The sequence below is a fragment of the Apodemus sylvaticus genome, chromosome 16, assembly GCF_947179515.1.
Source record: "Apodemus sylvaticus chromosome 16, mApoSyl1.1, whole genome shotgun sequence".
Taxonomy (NCBI): domain Eukaryota; kingdom Metazoa; phylum Chordata; class Mammalia; order Rodentia; family Muridae; genus Apodemus; species Apodemus sylvaticus.
Genome location: NC_067487.1, coordinates 71,601,797 through 71,614,897, shown reverse-complemented (window position 1 = coordinate 71,614,897; position 13,101 = coordinate 71,601,797). Strand labels below are relative to the sequence as shown.

At 37.7% G+C, this 13,101-nt stretch overlaps 1 protein-coding gene across 2 annotated transcripts in view; it reads right to left on the bottom strand.

Annotated features, from left to right (window-relative positions):
* Vcan (versican) overlaps positions 1 to 13,101 on the bottom strand; it is a 104,232-nt gene that overhangs the window by 50,601 nt on the left and 40,530 nt on the right. The window contains exon 7 of one of the 2 annotated variants that reach the window (XM_052159789.1): positions 4,505 to 7,432. The exons of the other annotated variant lie outside the window; for it this stretch is intronic. Coding sequence (XP_052015749.1) covers positions 4,505 to 7,432 — 2,928 coding nt within the window. The remainder of the gene's footprint in view (positions 1 to 4,504; positions 7,433 to 13,101) is intronic. 2 annotated transcript variants of the gene reach the window in all.

The window sequence follows — 13,101 nt, the reverse complement described above, 5'->3', positions numbered from 1 at the left end:
TCTAGGGGATCTGACAGCCACTTCTGACCCTTGCTTGCAGCACCAGGCATGCACGTGGTGCACACACACACACACACACACACAATTGCAGGCAAGAAGATGATATGGGTAAAATAATAACATAAAAAATTAGAAATAAAAATCTATTGTCCCTTTAGATATCATCCAGGAAGGAATGTTTCTGCTTTGTTTACAGTTGTCTCTGCAGGTCACATTTTCTAATACATGAAAGCCCCTGTGAGATACTGTCTGAAGAATGGACTCCTCTACATTAAAAAAAAAGCCACACACACACACACACATACACTCAAAGTATTTTACAAATGATTATAAAATTCCATAAATCTAACATATGATTTTTAAAACTATATAATATATAAAAAACTCTCAATTGAAAATGAATTCAGTTTTAAATGAATAAACACTCTTTTTTCTTAGGATGAAAGCAAAACATAAAATAAAGATTCTATATAACTTTCTTATATAATCACAAGTAAGATGTATGTATCCAGTTAGTGATTATCAGTGTTTGTGCAGACTGCTTGTTTGTAGAGACTGCCTCTTGTAGTTCATCTTCCCCACAATACCAAATTTCTTAAAAACAAGATTTATGTATGTGTGATTTCATATTTAAAATTAGTAGAAGAAATGAAGTAGATGGAAGTTGTTTCTAAATGATGTCACCAATTTGTGCCAATTCAGGGTGATAATTCTGCATGGAGAATGTGGACAACTGAGTTCTAGAGGCAAGGACTCTGTGCTTCTCAAAATCAAAATATGTGTATATTACTACATGAAAAAGTTCATCAGTATCTTATATTTATAACATTTCTAATTAATACTTATATTTACACCTGTCTCATACTTTTACACTTAGAATGACAGAGAAACAGTAAAAATAAAAAAGTGAGCATAGGGAGGGCTGACATCTATGAATCTACATGTGAATGTATGGCTGTGAGTACTGACATGATGTTGACATTTAACACCTCACATTTCCAATTATTTTTTTGACTCAAAGATACTGCTACATTTTGTTTGTGTTTGTTTAAACAGTTGCAGTTGTTACACCAATTTGTGATTTTTCAAGCAATTTAACCTGAGTACTCTTTCCCAACTACAAAACAGAATAGCAACAATGAAAGCCCTGATACTACTGAAGAAACCCTTTCTGTATGCTCAACTCCTATAGCTTTCAGACATGTTCACAAAGAAAGCCTTCTAATAATTTCCCCAAGTGCAGGTGTGCAAATTACTCCTGCAATAGGCGAGTCAAGATTTCAGCATCTCTGAACCACTGTTAGCCACACCCCACAGCGTTTTTCAGCTCATAAAACTTTTATGGGCTGAGAAGTTCCCTCGGATTTTTAAGAGGTTAGCTACAGTTGCCGCCAGCAACAGAGCCAGTGTTGCCATCAACGTGCGTCTGAGTGGATGATGTAAGCACTCCTTGAGTAGCAGGTTTTGTTTCACGGTATTTCATAAAAGTCAAGCTTTATATCACTCTGAGTGCAGCAGAAATTATAAATGCCATGGTTTGATGTAGCCTGGGTGGCATTTTCACTCACTTGGATGCACAGTAAATGTGAAGGTAAATTTTATTCGAGTGAATAGGTTTCTACAATGGCATGCATGCACCAAGGATTTTCCAATCTGGAACCATAAAAGGTTTCACTTTCCATGGTTCCTCATTAACACACCTGCCTTAGAACTTAACTGAACATCTGTGTTAGTGTATACATGGGTAAAGTTCAATATACTGGGAAAAGTAGGTTATTGTTAGAAAACTAGAAACATTTACGAAATTAGTACTTGGGTCTGAGTAAATCTCGTGGACTTCTGAAAATAGTAAACCCCCTGCTGTCATTTTTAAGAAGAATGTGAGCAGAGACTGAAGGTAAGGCCACACAGAGACTGCCCCACCAAACACAGACACTATTGTGGATGCCAAGAAGTGCATTCTGACAGGAGCCTGATATAGCTGTCTCCTGAGAGGCTCTGCCAGAGCCTGACATGTGCTGAGGTGGATGCTCACAGCCAACCATTGAACTGATCATGGAGTCCCCAATGGAGGAGTTAGAGAAAGGACTGAAGGAACTGAAGTGGTTTGTAACCCCATAAGAAGAACAACAATATCAGCCAACCAGAGCTCCCAGGGTCTAAACCGCCAACACACAGTAGGACCCATTGCTCTAGCTAGCTGCATATGTAGCAGAAGATGGCCTTGTCAGGCACCAATGGGAGAAGGTGGCCCTCGGTCCCGTGAAGGCTCGATGGCCCAGTGTAGGGTAATGCCAGGACAAGGAAGCAGGAGTGGGTGGGCTGTTGAACGAGGGGAGGGGGATGGGATAGGGAATTTTCTGAGTGGAAACCAGGAAAGGGGATAACATTTGAAATGTAAATAAATAAAATAGCCAATAAAAAAAGACAGAAGAATGTGTATCTAGAACACATAAAAACAGATGAAAGAGAGACTGCTCCTGTGTTCAATGCCCCTCCCAACATGCACATACTGGGAACATGCCTGATGGAAATGGCCAGATAGCTCACAATTTTTTCAGAATGGTCATATATTTAGAAGTGGAGGAAAAAAACCAACTCTGCAGGTCCAGCTGCATGGAGACCACAATGCACCTAGGAAGGCACACCTCTGCATAAACTATCACAGCCTTAAACTATGCAGACCCTCCATTGTACTACTACTTCTAAACACAGTGGTTCTGCTTCTCGACTGATGACTGGTAGCAGTGGGGAGGTGGGGGAGGATGCGGTCAAGTGTCAGGCTTTTTTCATTTTGTAGGTTGAATGTCCTATGCAGAATGTACAACTTCCCATTCACGGGAGTTGTTAGATGCCTTACATTTCTGATTTCATACTATTTGATACAACTCAGTACATGACTAACAACACAGTAAGATAAACTGCGAAGACATATACTTAATTGGTATTAACTTTTCAAATTCCAAAATCAAAAGCTGATACCAATCTTGTTTCCTGTGTATTCCCCTCCCCTCACCACATGGTTACATTTTTATGTTTTTTTTTTTTTTAAGTTCTAACTAACAGCAATCCCAACTTCTTCTTGGTAACATTTCCATTTTCAACTCCAGTTTTGAGAGATGTAAAACTAATGTAGAAGACCGGAAACCTTTTATGATTTACAAAATACAGTACCACTAGCAAAAGAAAGAAATCATGTTTTATTCCTGGCCTCTAAAACGCTATGCTGAGAAGAGGAGATGAACTTAGCAATGGAGGGTTGTGTGATCTACTGTTCATGTCACACAGATGTTCACACCAAGAAAGGGTTGGGGAAGGTGAGCAAATAAAAACCAGAAAGATTCTGTACCACACTGGATACCAATCGAATTGGAGGTGCAGGTGCTTTTCAACAGCCATACTCCTGATAATCCTGATAAAAAAAAAACCCATCTGTCTTCTGCATGACACCCAGCAGGGCATATTCCAATACCAAGAAAGGAACTGATAAGCAGGCATTCTACCCTTAAGGCTTCTTGGAGTCAGACCACAAAAAAAAAGGACATCAATTCATTTAATTCTTCTATTAAAATTTAAACCGAACGATTTAACAAAACCAGGAGACTTAAGCTCTAAATTTCCAAGACACAAAGAAATGTGAAACAGCCCTTCAGACTGTATGGGCTACGCATTCTCAGCTCAGCTTTTTGAGTTCAATGTGACGATGTACTGTCAGTTTTCAGTAAGAACAAGAAATGTTTGATAATGAGAACTACAAGCATTAGGCAATATAAATAAACAGCTTTTAGAGAAGACAATGAAATCACAATAAAAACATCATGGCCTGCTTTTAGAAACACAAGGTCGTATCCACCAATCCACCATCCACCTTTTAAAGTTGCTAATGATTCTAAGCAATTCCTAAGACTTAGCTAGATTGTACTTGGTCCTAAACAATAAAAGCTACATTAACACACACACACACACACACACACAAGTCAATATTTTATAACTGTTAAATTTGAATTAAAGAAGACCTATTACCCATTCCACAACTTATGTGATAAACCTGCAAAATCCTGGAAGAGAAAAAAACAAACCTTTAGAGATTGTTCCGTCAACCCTAGGGATATGCAAAATCTTTTAGCTGTCTACATTGTAAGTGCCGAAGGTTAATGGTTGCAGACCAATGGAATGTTAGCACCGTCTAGTGCTACACGTGAGTAGTAATGTATGGAAGACACGGAAATTAAAACACTTTGTTCTACACGCTCTGAAAGGATGTAACAATGATGAAGTGGTTGTATTAGATGACAAAGCAGGGCTTCTTACAACTTTCAAAATAAAACTGTACCTAACACTGTTCCAAACTGTTTAGCATACCCTTCCGATTCTTGTACAGATGCATGAAGCTAACATACTTTTGACACTCCAGTTTTTGTTACCATCTAATGGCAGTATTTGGTACGATGGGCATTTTTACGATCAAGAGAAAATGCTGATTGCCTTGAAAACAAAGACTTACCTGTCTTGTTCTCTCTGACCTCAATAATATAAACATTTATGTCAGGGTGGAATTTGGTCCCTGCTGGGGATGGTGAAGTAGACAACTCTTGAGGTTTGGAGGTTGTTTTTCTTTCCACAACTGACGGTCTTGTTGGCTGTGTTACAGGAGGCTTTGAGGTCATGTGATCAATGTCAGATTCTGTTTTCTTGGCTACAGTATCAATGAGAGTTGTCAGAGGGGGCTGTGTTACAGATTCTCTAGAAAGTATAACGTCACCTGTTGTTTTCTCACTGGGCTCCTTCTCAGAGACACGTGGTTCCTCAGTCAATGATGAAAATGGCCTCAAGGGTGGCGTTCTGTGAAGGCTGTCACTGGCAGTAAAGACACTGATTTCACTTGGAGCTGTTGGAAAATCTGGGAACTCAGTGGCTCTTGGTTCAAATAACCCTGAGCCTAAATCTGTATAATCTAAGGATGTCTTTTTTTCTTCAACGGTAGTTTCTTCCATAAGTTGTGTGACATGACTCTGGAAGGGCCTCAGAGTCGATGCAAATTCCGTTGGACTACTACCTTCTGCTTCATAAATTATTTCTGGCTCTGTACTTAAAATTACTGTTGGCCTAATGGTTGACATCAGTGTTACCATTGTATCCATTTCCACTTCCTGGTCTGTTATTGCACCAGGTGGATAAGATATAGCAACTGGAGTTGTTTCTAAACCTGGGATTCTTTCAGAACCTGTCATCAATCTGTCTTCAGAGAGAGTATATGTTGATCCCTCCCCCTCTTCAAATGCTGTTGTCTCCTTGGTCATAACTGCAGTAGAACTGAAAGCAGGAAATGGGATTCCTGGGGTTTGTGGTTCTTCCTGGGTTTCTCCCTGTGAGACTTCTGTTGTTCTTAAAGCTTTGGGAGAGATGGTTGCTTCTAGATGAGACTGTTCAAGGATATCTTGATCAGATTTGCCTAGATCCTCATCTTCTAGTGGAACAGAAGTTTCCAATTCACTCCATTCTGTCTTGGGAATTATAGAAAGAGGAGTAGTATGGGATAGGTCTACATAAGATGTGGGCTCCTGAGTACTACTATAATTAACAAACGCCAGTTCTTCCACATCGGAGGTGTGGACAAATGGGGGACCAGTAAATAGTGGCTTGGAGGTATCTGTATCTTCACTCAAAGCACTTCCTTCCACAGTTGTATTGATGGCCTGGTCTTCTGTGCTTGTGGTGGGCAGAAAAATGTCTCCAGTTGTAGGCTTTCCGGAAGTTGACTTTTCTGTACTGGCAATGGATGTAGATGTCTGAAATGTAACTGAAAACTCTCCAGATGTTAAATCTTCCTCAGAAACCTTTTCTAATGGTTTTGGGGTACCATCTGGGAAAAGAGTGTATTCATCCCCTCTATCTGTGAAACTTGGGATTTCTTTATCTTTTCCATTTATTCCTATAGTGCTAAGTGATACAGGAGGCAATTTTGTAAAAACCTCATGTTCTGTTGAGGGTAAAGGCTTTGAAGTTGTATTATCTTCATCCTCTGGCCATTTTGATACTGTGACCACTTCCACCTTTGAAGTACTGTGGGTCAAATGAACTCTTGTAACATCTTTGTCAGACTTTGTAACATCTGTTTCTAATCTAGTCAGGATTGTCATTTCTTCCACATCTCTTGCTTCTGTTGGCTTCAAAGTTAACATCTCAATTGTTAATGCTGGGGAAACAGATTCCATCCTTTCCACTGAAGACTCTGAGGAAGATGTAGAAAGAGGCATTCCAGAGAAGCCTTCTTCTGTTGTACCTATAAATGGATCTTTGGTGATCTTTTCTACTATCTCATCAACTGTGTAAGGTTCTTTTTTCAACTCTGGCTTGGGTGTTTCTGTTCTCTCTCTTCCTTGTGTCACATCTGTTTGTAATGATGGATAAATAACCGTGGACATTCCCTCTACTGATATTGTGTCAGCAGAATATGGAAGCAATTCTACTTCTGTAAGATGCTGTAATGGGAAGGCGGTTGAAGGCTGTGATTGACCAAACTCATCTTCAGTCATCTTACCATTAGTTTTGGGTTCTTTCTCTTTATCTATCAATGGTCTCTCTGTACCAAGCATGGCTACTGTTGATGTTGAAGTGGACTCTAAGTCCCCTAGCTGTGAGTAGGTCGTGTCTTCTGATGTTTTTGATACTGTGATGACTTCGGGAATTTGGCTAAAAACCTGGGTGCTCTGACCAGATCTAACTGTCAGTGTTCTGTCTTCTCTACCATCTTCTCTCAAGGTGAATCCATAGTGACTTGTGGTTGTCAATTCAGGACTGGTGCTTACTGTTGGCGTTTCAGTCTTATGTTCAAGGGTGACTTCTGTGGATTCAGAGAGTGCTTTGGTTCCTGGCAATTCCGTGAAAGAAATGTGATTTGTGATTGGTGCTTTGGTTCCTGGCAATTCCTTGAAAGAAATGTGATTTGTGATTTCCATGGATGTTACTAAGCGGCCCACTTCTATTTGTTCAATCTGTGTAACTGATTCATGTGTTTGCATATCCTCTGTAATTCCATCCTGTGAGCCAGTAGCATGTTGGGAGATGGCAGTTGTACTTTGGAGTTCTTCCTCCTTAATTTCAGATATGCTTGGCTTTCCAAGTGGTCCTGATCCAGAAGGTAAGTAATCATCCACATCCCAAGAGTTGATGGTATTCCCAGCAGCTGTGGGTGATTCAGTGACTAATCTGTCTGTGATAGCCTGAGAATAGACTACAGATTTCTGTTCAGAATTGGCTATATTTCCTGCAGGAGGGAAGTGTGTGGTAAAAATAGGTAATTCGGTGACTAATGGAATGACTGGTGTAGCTCTGTCAGGTACCATGTGTGGTTCTTTGGATAAACTGGGTGATGCAGTTTCTGCGAGGATATTCATTTCGATGGTGGTTGCCTCTGATATATTCTGTTTAGCTAGAAAAATAATTTCAAAGAGTTAATTAGACAAGTTACTTATAAGGGGTTGCATGACCAATGAGTGCTTAAGTGTGGCTCTGTATTTTTAACTGGACCCAAGTGATCTGTGATATGAAGAACCCTAAAACCTAAACTGGAATTAACAAAAAGGGAGGATAATTGACCAGGTAATAGTCATAAACTTCTAAGTTGTTTTGTATTGTTAAGTGTTATATTTGATTGTGTAAATAATTGCTTTCACAAAAAAATGAACATTACATGTTTTAATGTAAGCAAATGCCCAAAAGTTATTAATATTGAATTTTCATAGCTCTGTAATGAGCTACAGTAGTGAGGAGAGCTTGACTTGTTATCTGGTGGTGAATGGCCTCTGCTGCTAACTTTCTTCAAATATTGCCTTCTTTTCAAGCTGCATAGTGTCTCAGGGGAGAGGGAATGTTTCAGACTGCAAAACAACAAAAAGCCACATCAAATGGAACCAAGTTACACACAAACCATGACACTGTCCATCACGTGTAGACTTTCATAAGCAGGATATTAAACTTGCAATACCCATTCTTCATTTGTTTCCAGGTGTTGGATATTTGTCTCCATCTTCCTTTCAACTCCGTAGACTTGGTGCCAGCAGATTATGTGACATGTCTGGCAGAGGCTGGTTGGCATTTGCGGTAGTTCTACTGCTTGCTGAGTATCTACACACTGTGTTTGGCTTATTCCAGGTCTTTGTTTCAGTCTTTAGCATGAAACACAAATGCATAGGAAGCAAAGCAGCTACATAATAGACTTCCAGCCTATAACTATGGACGGCCTTGATCACCAGAGAGTGAAAATAGCCTTGCCATTATAAAATGCTACTTCACAGTGACTCCACTTTTCTGGAGATTGCCTGGCTTAAGGAAATTTAAATTGTGTAGGAAAGTGACAATCTTATAGGCAATGTTCCTCTCCACACACAGCAAATGGAGTAGGTTAGCATACAAAGATTGTATTTCCTAAAAGAATCAGTACTTTCTAAAAACCAAAAATCAGTTGCAATTGACTACACATGGTCCTGAGGAGACACACAGCAGCCATCTTGCTAGGTTGCATGTGTTGTAACATCCTTGCCTCAGTAATGCTGGTCCTCTGTATTAGACATGGTTGCATCAGTAGACTCTAAAAACTTTGTATCTTCCCTCAAAAGAATTGTTAATAAACAAAATTGGGTGTCTTTTGACTTCATCTGTTCTGTCAGAACTGTATGATATATTATATAATGATGTGATTTTACCAGAAATCAGAATAGGACAAAATAAGTTCGATTTTGTGAGGGGGAGTTGCTAGAATTTATTATTAGCTGTTGCTAGTCCAAAAGAAAATGTAAAAGTCCAGTATCATCAGTTGTCTAGAGAAACTGTGTCCATTTACACTTGTATTATTGCTACAATACAAGTTCTTTACAAATTCATCACCTCACTACTTAATCATTTTATATTAAAAAAAGAAATTAACCAAAAAGAGTGTCATGACCTTTGGAAAGTGTGTTAAATAATTTTTTCTGCTCTTGCAAAAGAAAAAAAAGCGTGCTTCTGTATTTATTTCCTGGCACAAACACTGATCAATTTTGATTGACATGAACAACTTAAAGATCTGAAATCTGTCTATTTTTTCTTTAATTCAATTCTCTATCCTCTGAAATTCCATCACCATTACCTCATTTAACTGTCAGATTTCATGTTTGTCTTATAACTGCATTCTTTTGGGAAAGAGTAAGAAATATGTATGGAGAAAGTTTCCATGGAAACAATACAAACACATAGACACGTTCATATAAGAGAAAATATAATCATATTATTAATAACAACAGAATTGTAATTTTACTTTTTCCCCTTCAAGCATTTTTCATGGCTGATGAAATTAACTCAGAAGAAGGTGACATTGCACTGGAGCAGATTGACAGCCTGTGGATCAGGTCCCCCTGCTCAACCTAGCAACTCTCTATAATCCCATGAAAATATTTTTACAGTGTTTTAAAAATGGACTCATATTTTTTAAAATTAAATAAGCACATGTCATTGTCAATTATGACCCTGACTTCCTGCTGCTCTCCTCTAGCCTGTTACATGGTAAACTGATAGCAGCAAGTCTTGGGGAGAAATGTCTTACAAAGCCAGGATTTATGTGACTTTATTTTCAGGGGGAAAAGAAGGGTTTAATAATTTTAGAGCTCTGTTTAAGAAAGTCTGCTCACAATTAAGTTAATTAATTCTATGACTTGGAATGGAAAACCTCAGACTTCCTTTTGGGGTTGGGTGGCTTTTTTGTCAACCTAACAGCTGATTTCCATCAAAACTCGGTATATCTGATAATGTGTGCCATTTGTGTTAGCCATTCTGAACAAGGAAATGATTTTTTTAAAACACCATCTACAAAGAAATGTCATAAGAATGAATAAATACTGTGGCATCACTCTACTGATGATCAGTATAAGGAGGAGAATACAATTCTAGGTCACTATAAAAGCACCTTCCCTTAGTTTTAGTCATATTGGACACTTGGCTTTCGGAATTTTTTTTTCAATGCCGTTATTGAGGAAGCCAGCAAAAATCAACAGGCTTCCTTTCCCACAAAGACTCCCTCCCAAGACTCCCTCCCAATCTTTGCAGCTGTCTTCCACACAGATGTTTCGCATCATCATGCTTATAGTGGTTTATATCCTATGGGCTATGTTTGCTGTGCTTCTGTTGTGAGACATGAGGCAGATTTTCCTAACAAAATATAAAACCTGTTTTAGCAGCCTGATGACTGGTTAACTCTTACACTGTCCTGTCTACATTTTGGATAACTGACTGACTTTGTATCAACTCTTTAATATTTATTAATCGTACATGAATATAAAACTGGGAAGAGGTGATAAGAAAAATGGCTATTCCACAGTAGGACTTGAGGACCACATCTGAGGAACCTGTTTCTGTCGGTACAATGAGGTTTGATGAGAGATTGGATGGTAATTAAGTCCAATTCAGTAAACAAGAAACATTTTGAAATACAAAGCTGGGAAACATTACCGTTGTAGCTAATGGCCCATCATTTTTAGGGCATGAAAAGGGTGATGAGGTGATCATAAATTTGAAGACTAAACTAATTAAAACATGGAAAATACATACTAAAGTGCATGAAGTGCTGGGAATCAACTGAGGCTGCTCCAGACACTAGTTCCAAACATAATCAGAGAAAGAAAGAAGGAGAAACAAGGGGGCTCAAAACCAAATCAAACAGTAACTAGAATTTAGACATGTATGTTGTCATTAACAGAATTGTTCCAGTTAGAGAAGATTCAGAGACAATCACAGATCTGTATCCAGTAAAGATGCTGCTCTTCAATTTGATAATCAAGTTCAAACATTAGTTAAAAACAGTTAATATGCTAATGTTCAAACTTTGATGGAAAAGTAGCTAGGAATGAGAACTACATACTAATTTTTAGAAAGTACATCCTTTCCCCTGTCCTGGAGATCCTCAATGACATGTATCATGAAATTTTCAGAAGTCTTCAATTAGCTTTGACTCACTTAAATCTGAAGCTATTTCACACAGACTTTTAAAGCTTTGAACTATATTCTTTTATAGAATGGAGAAAGTAGACAGTTTCATCACAGGCCCATAGTCACTGAGGGTTTTTTTTTTTTTTAAGACACATGTATTTGCCTCATTTTCAAATTTATTTGACCAGGCAATTCCTATCTGTGCACATTAGCTGATATTGTAAATGTACTATGAACCACCTTTAAAAGGAAGAGGGCATTAGAACAAGATAAGATTTGGAGTGTTTATTCACTCTGTGGCCTAAAAACCCACTGTCTATGTTTGACAAAATTAAATGACTCGCCGCATGCATTTATCTCTTGCTTTTCAACTTATCAAGACAACTGCACATCACTGGCATCACCCTAGGAACTGCAGCTGAGGGGAGGCTTAGTCTCCACTGGGCTATGTGGGAAACCTGGACATCAGTCAAATCATTTGGAAATCATTTTAAATCTTTATGGATTCACATATTGAAAGAATCATTGCAAAATGCAATGGAAAGTAAAGGAAGCCGTTGGCTCTGCCTCATTCTTAACTTCCTACATGCTGAATGAACTAGGAATTATAGTCTTCAGGGGGGATGAAATAAACTAGAATCTCAACTTCTGGTTACATGGGGGTGGGATGTTTACTCCAAAAGGCTATACAGTTAAATGGATATAAAAAGAATAAATATAATCCACTTGTGAAAGTTAATTTTAATCAATCTATTTAAACTTAAGGACCTTGTTATGTTATGTACCCATGTGAACTCATTTACGTAGACAACCTAAAGCCTGCCAGGATCAATCTTTAATAATATTCTCTATGGCAACAGAAAACTTTGGGTTTTCATATGTTATTTAATTTTTTCTGTTGTTAATTCTATACAGCACAGGAAAAATTAAGGAAGTACAGTATCCAGGCCAGCCTTTCCACTTGCCTTTACCTTCACTCTTTCTGTCCCATCTTCTTCTCATCCACCAACCCAAGCCTGTTCCTTCATCAAGCTGGTAACTTAATGTAAAAGTCATCATATAACCTGATTTACTTGCATATCATTAATGAGATAATTTGGAATAAATGAATATGCATGCAATATATGTGTACATGTATATATGCGACTATATTTAGGATAAGATTTTTCATTATGATTGTTGTCTTTCAGAAAAAGATTATGGAAGACTTGGCTGTTTCAAGGCCTGAGAAGAAAAGCTACCTTTCTCTAGGCCTTTTTATGAAAAAGCCAGCTTGAATTAAGTTAATATACAACATATGACTATAACCCTCAGAAATCCAAGTCTAAAGTGAAGATTTAGGCACAGGCAGCCTAGAGGGGAGACGGAAGTCTGTGAAATGAGACCTTTCCATGCTTCTGTTAGCTCATGGGTTCAGTGTCTTTCCTAACACACTACTGCGTTCATAACTGTCTATTGCTCGCTGAAAAAACTCCGCATATTTCACTTTAGAAACTAATAAATAACAAACTAGCACATTTTCTAGTTATTGTAGTTACCTGTTAATCTAACCAAAGGAATTAGAAAGCTAGTTCAAAAGACTTTATGTACTATATTGACATTTTATCATTCTATTACTCAATGTCAGACTTACCCTACATCAATAAAATAGCTAAGCATTGGTTAGCTAACATCCTTCTAATAGACCCTAAAGTCAATATTACAATAAAATATTTAGTTATTAGTTTAGTTAAGCACTCTGCAACTATAATACTGCATAATGTGACTAATATTTTAAAATATTTTAAATTTTAAATTTTAAATTTTAAAATTTAAATTTTAAAATAATTTAAGAATGTCTAAAAATAAACATATGTTTAGCATGAATGCTATCTAAAATTAATTTTGCAAGGCAAATCAAACATCATAGCCAATTCATGAGGCATGTTGCAAGTAGGCTGTATTTTACTTTAATTAATTCAAAGCAAAATTAATCATCAAAAGGCATATATTCTATTACTTGAAACAAAATGAGATATATGAATTATATTATTTGATAGTCTGATGCATTTTTTGGTTGGAATTGAACATAAGCATTATTAATTTCAGCACAATTACTCACCTGCAATGACTTAAGCTTAATTTGTCTCCTTTTTACAATAA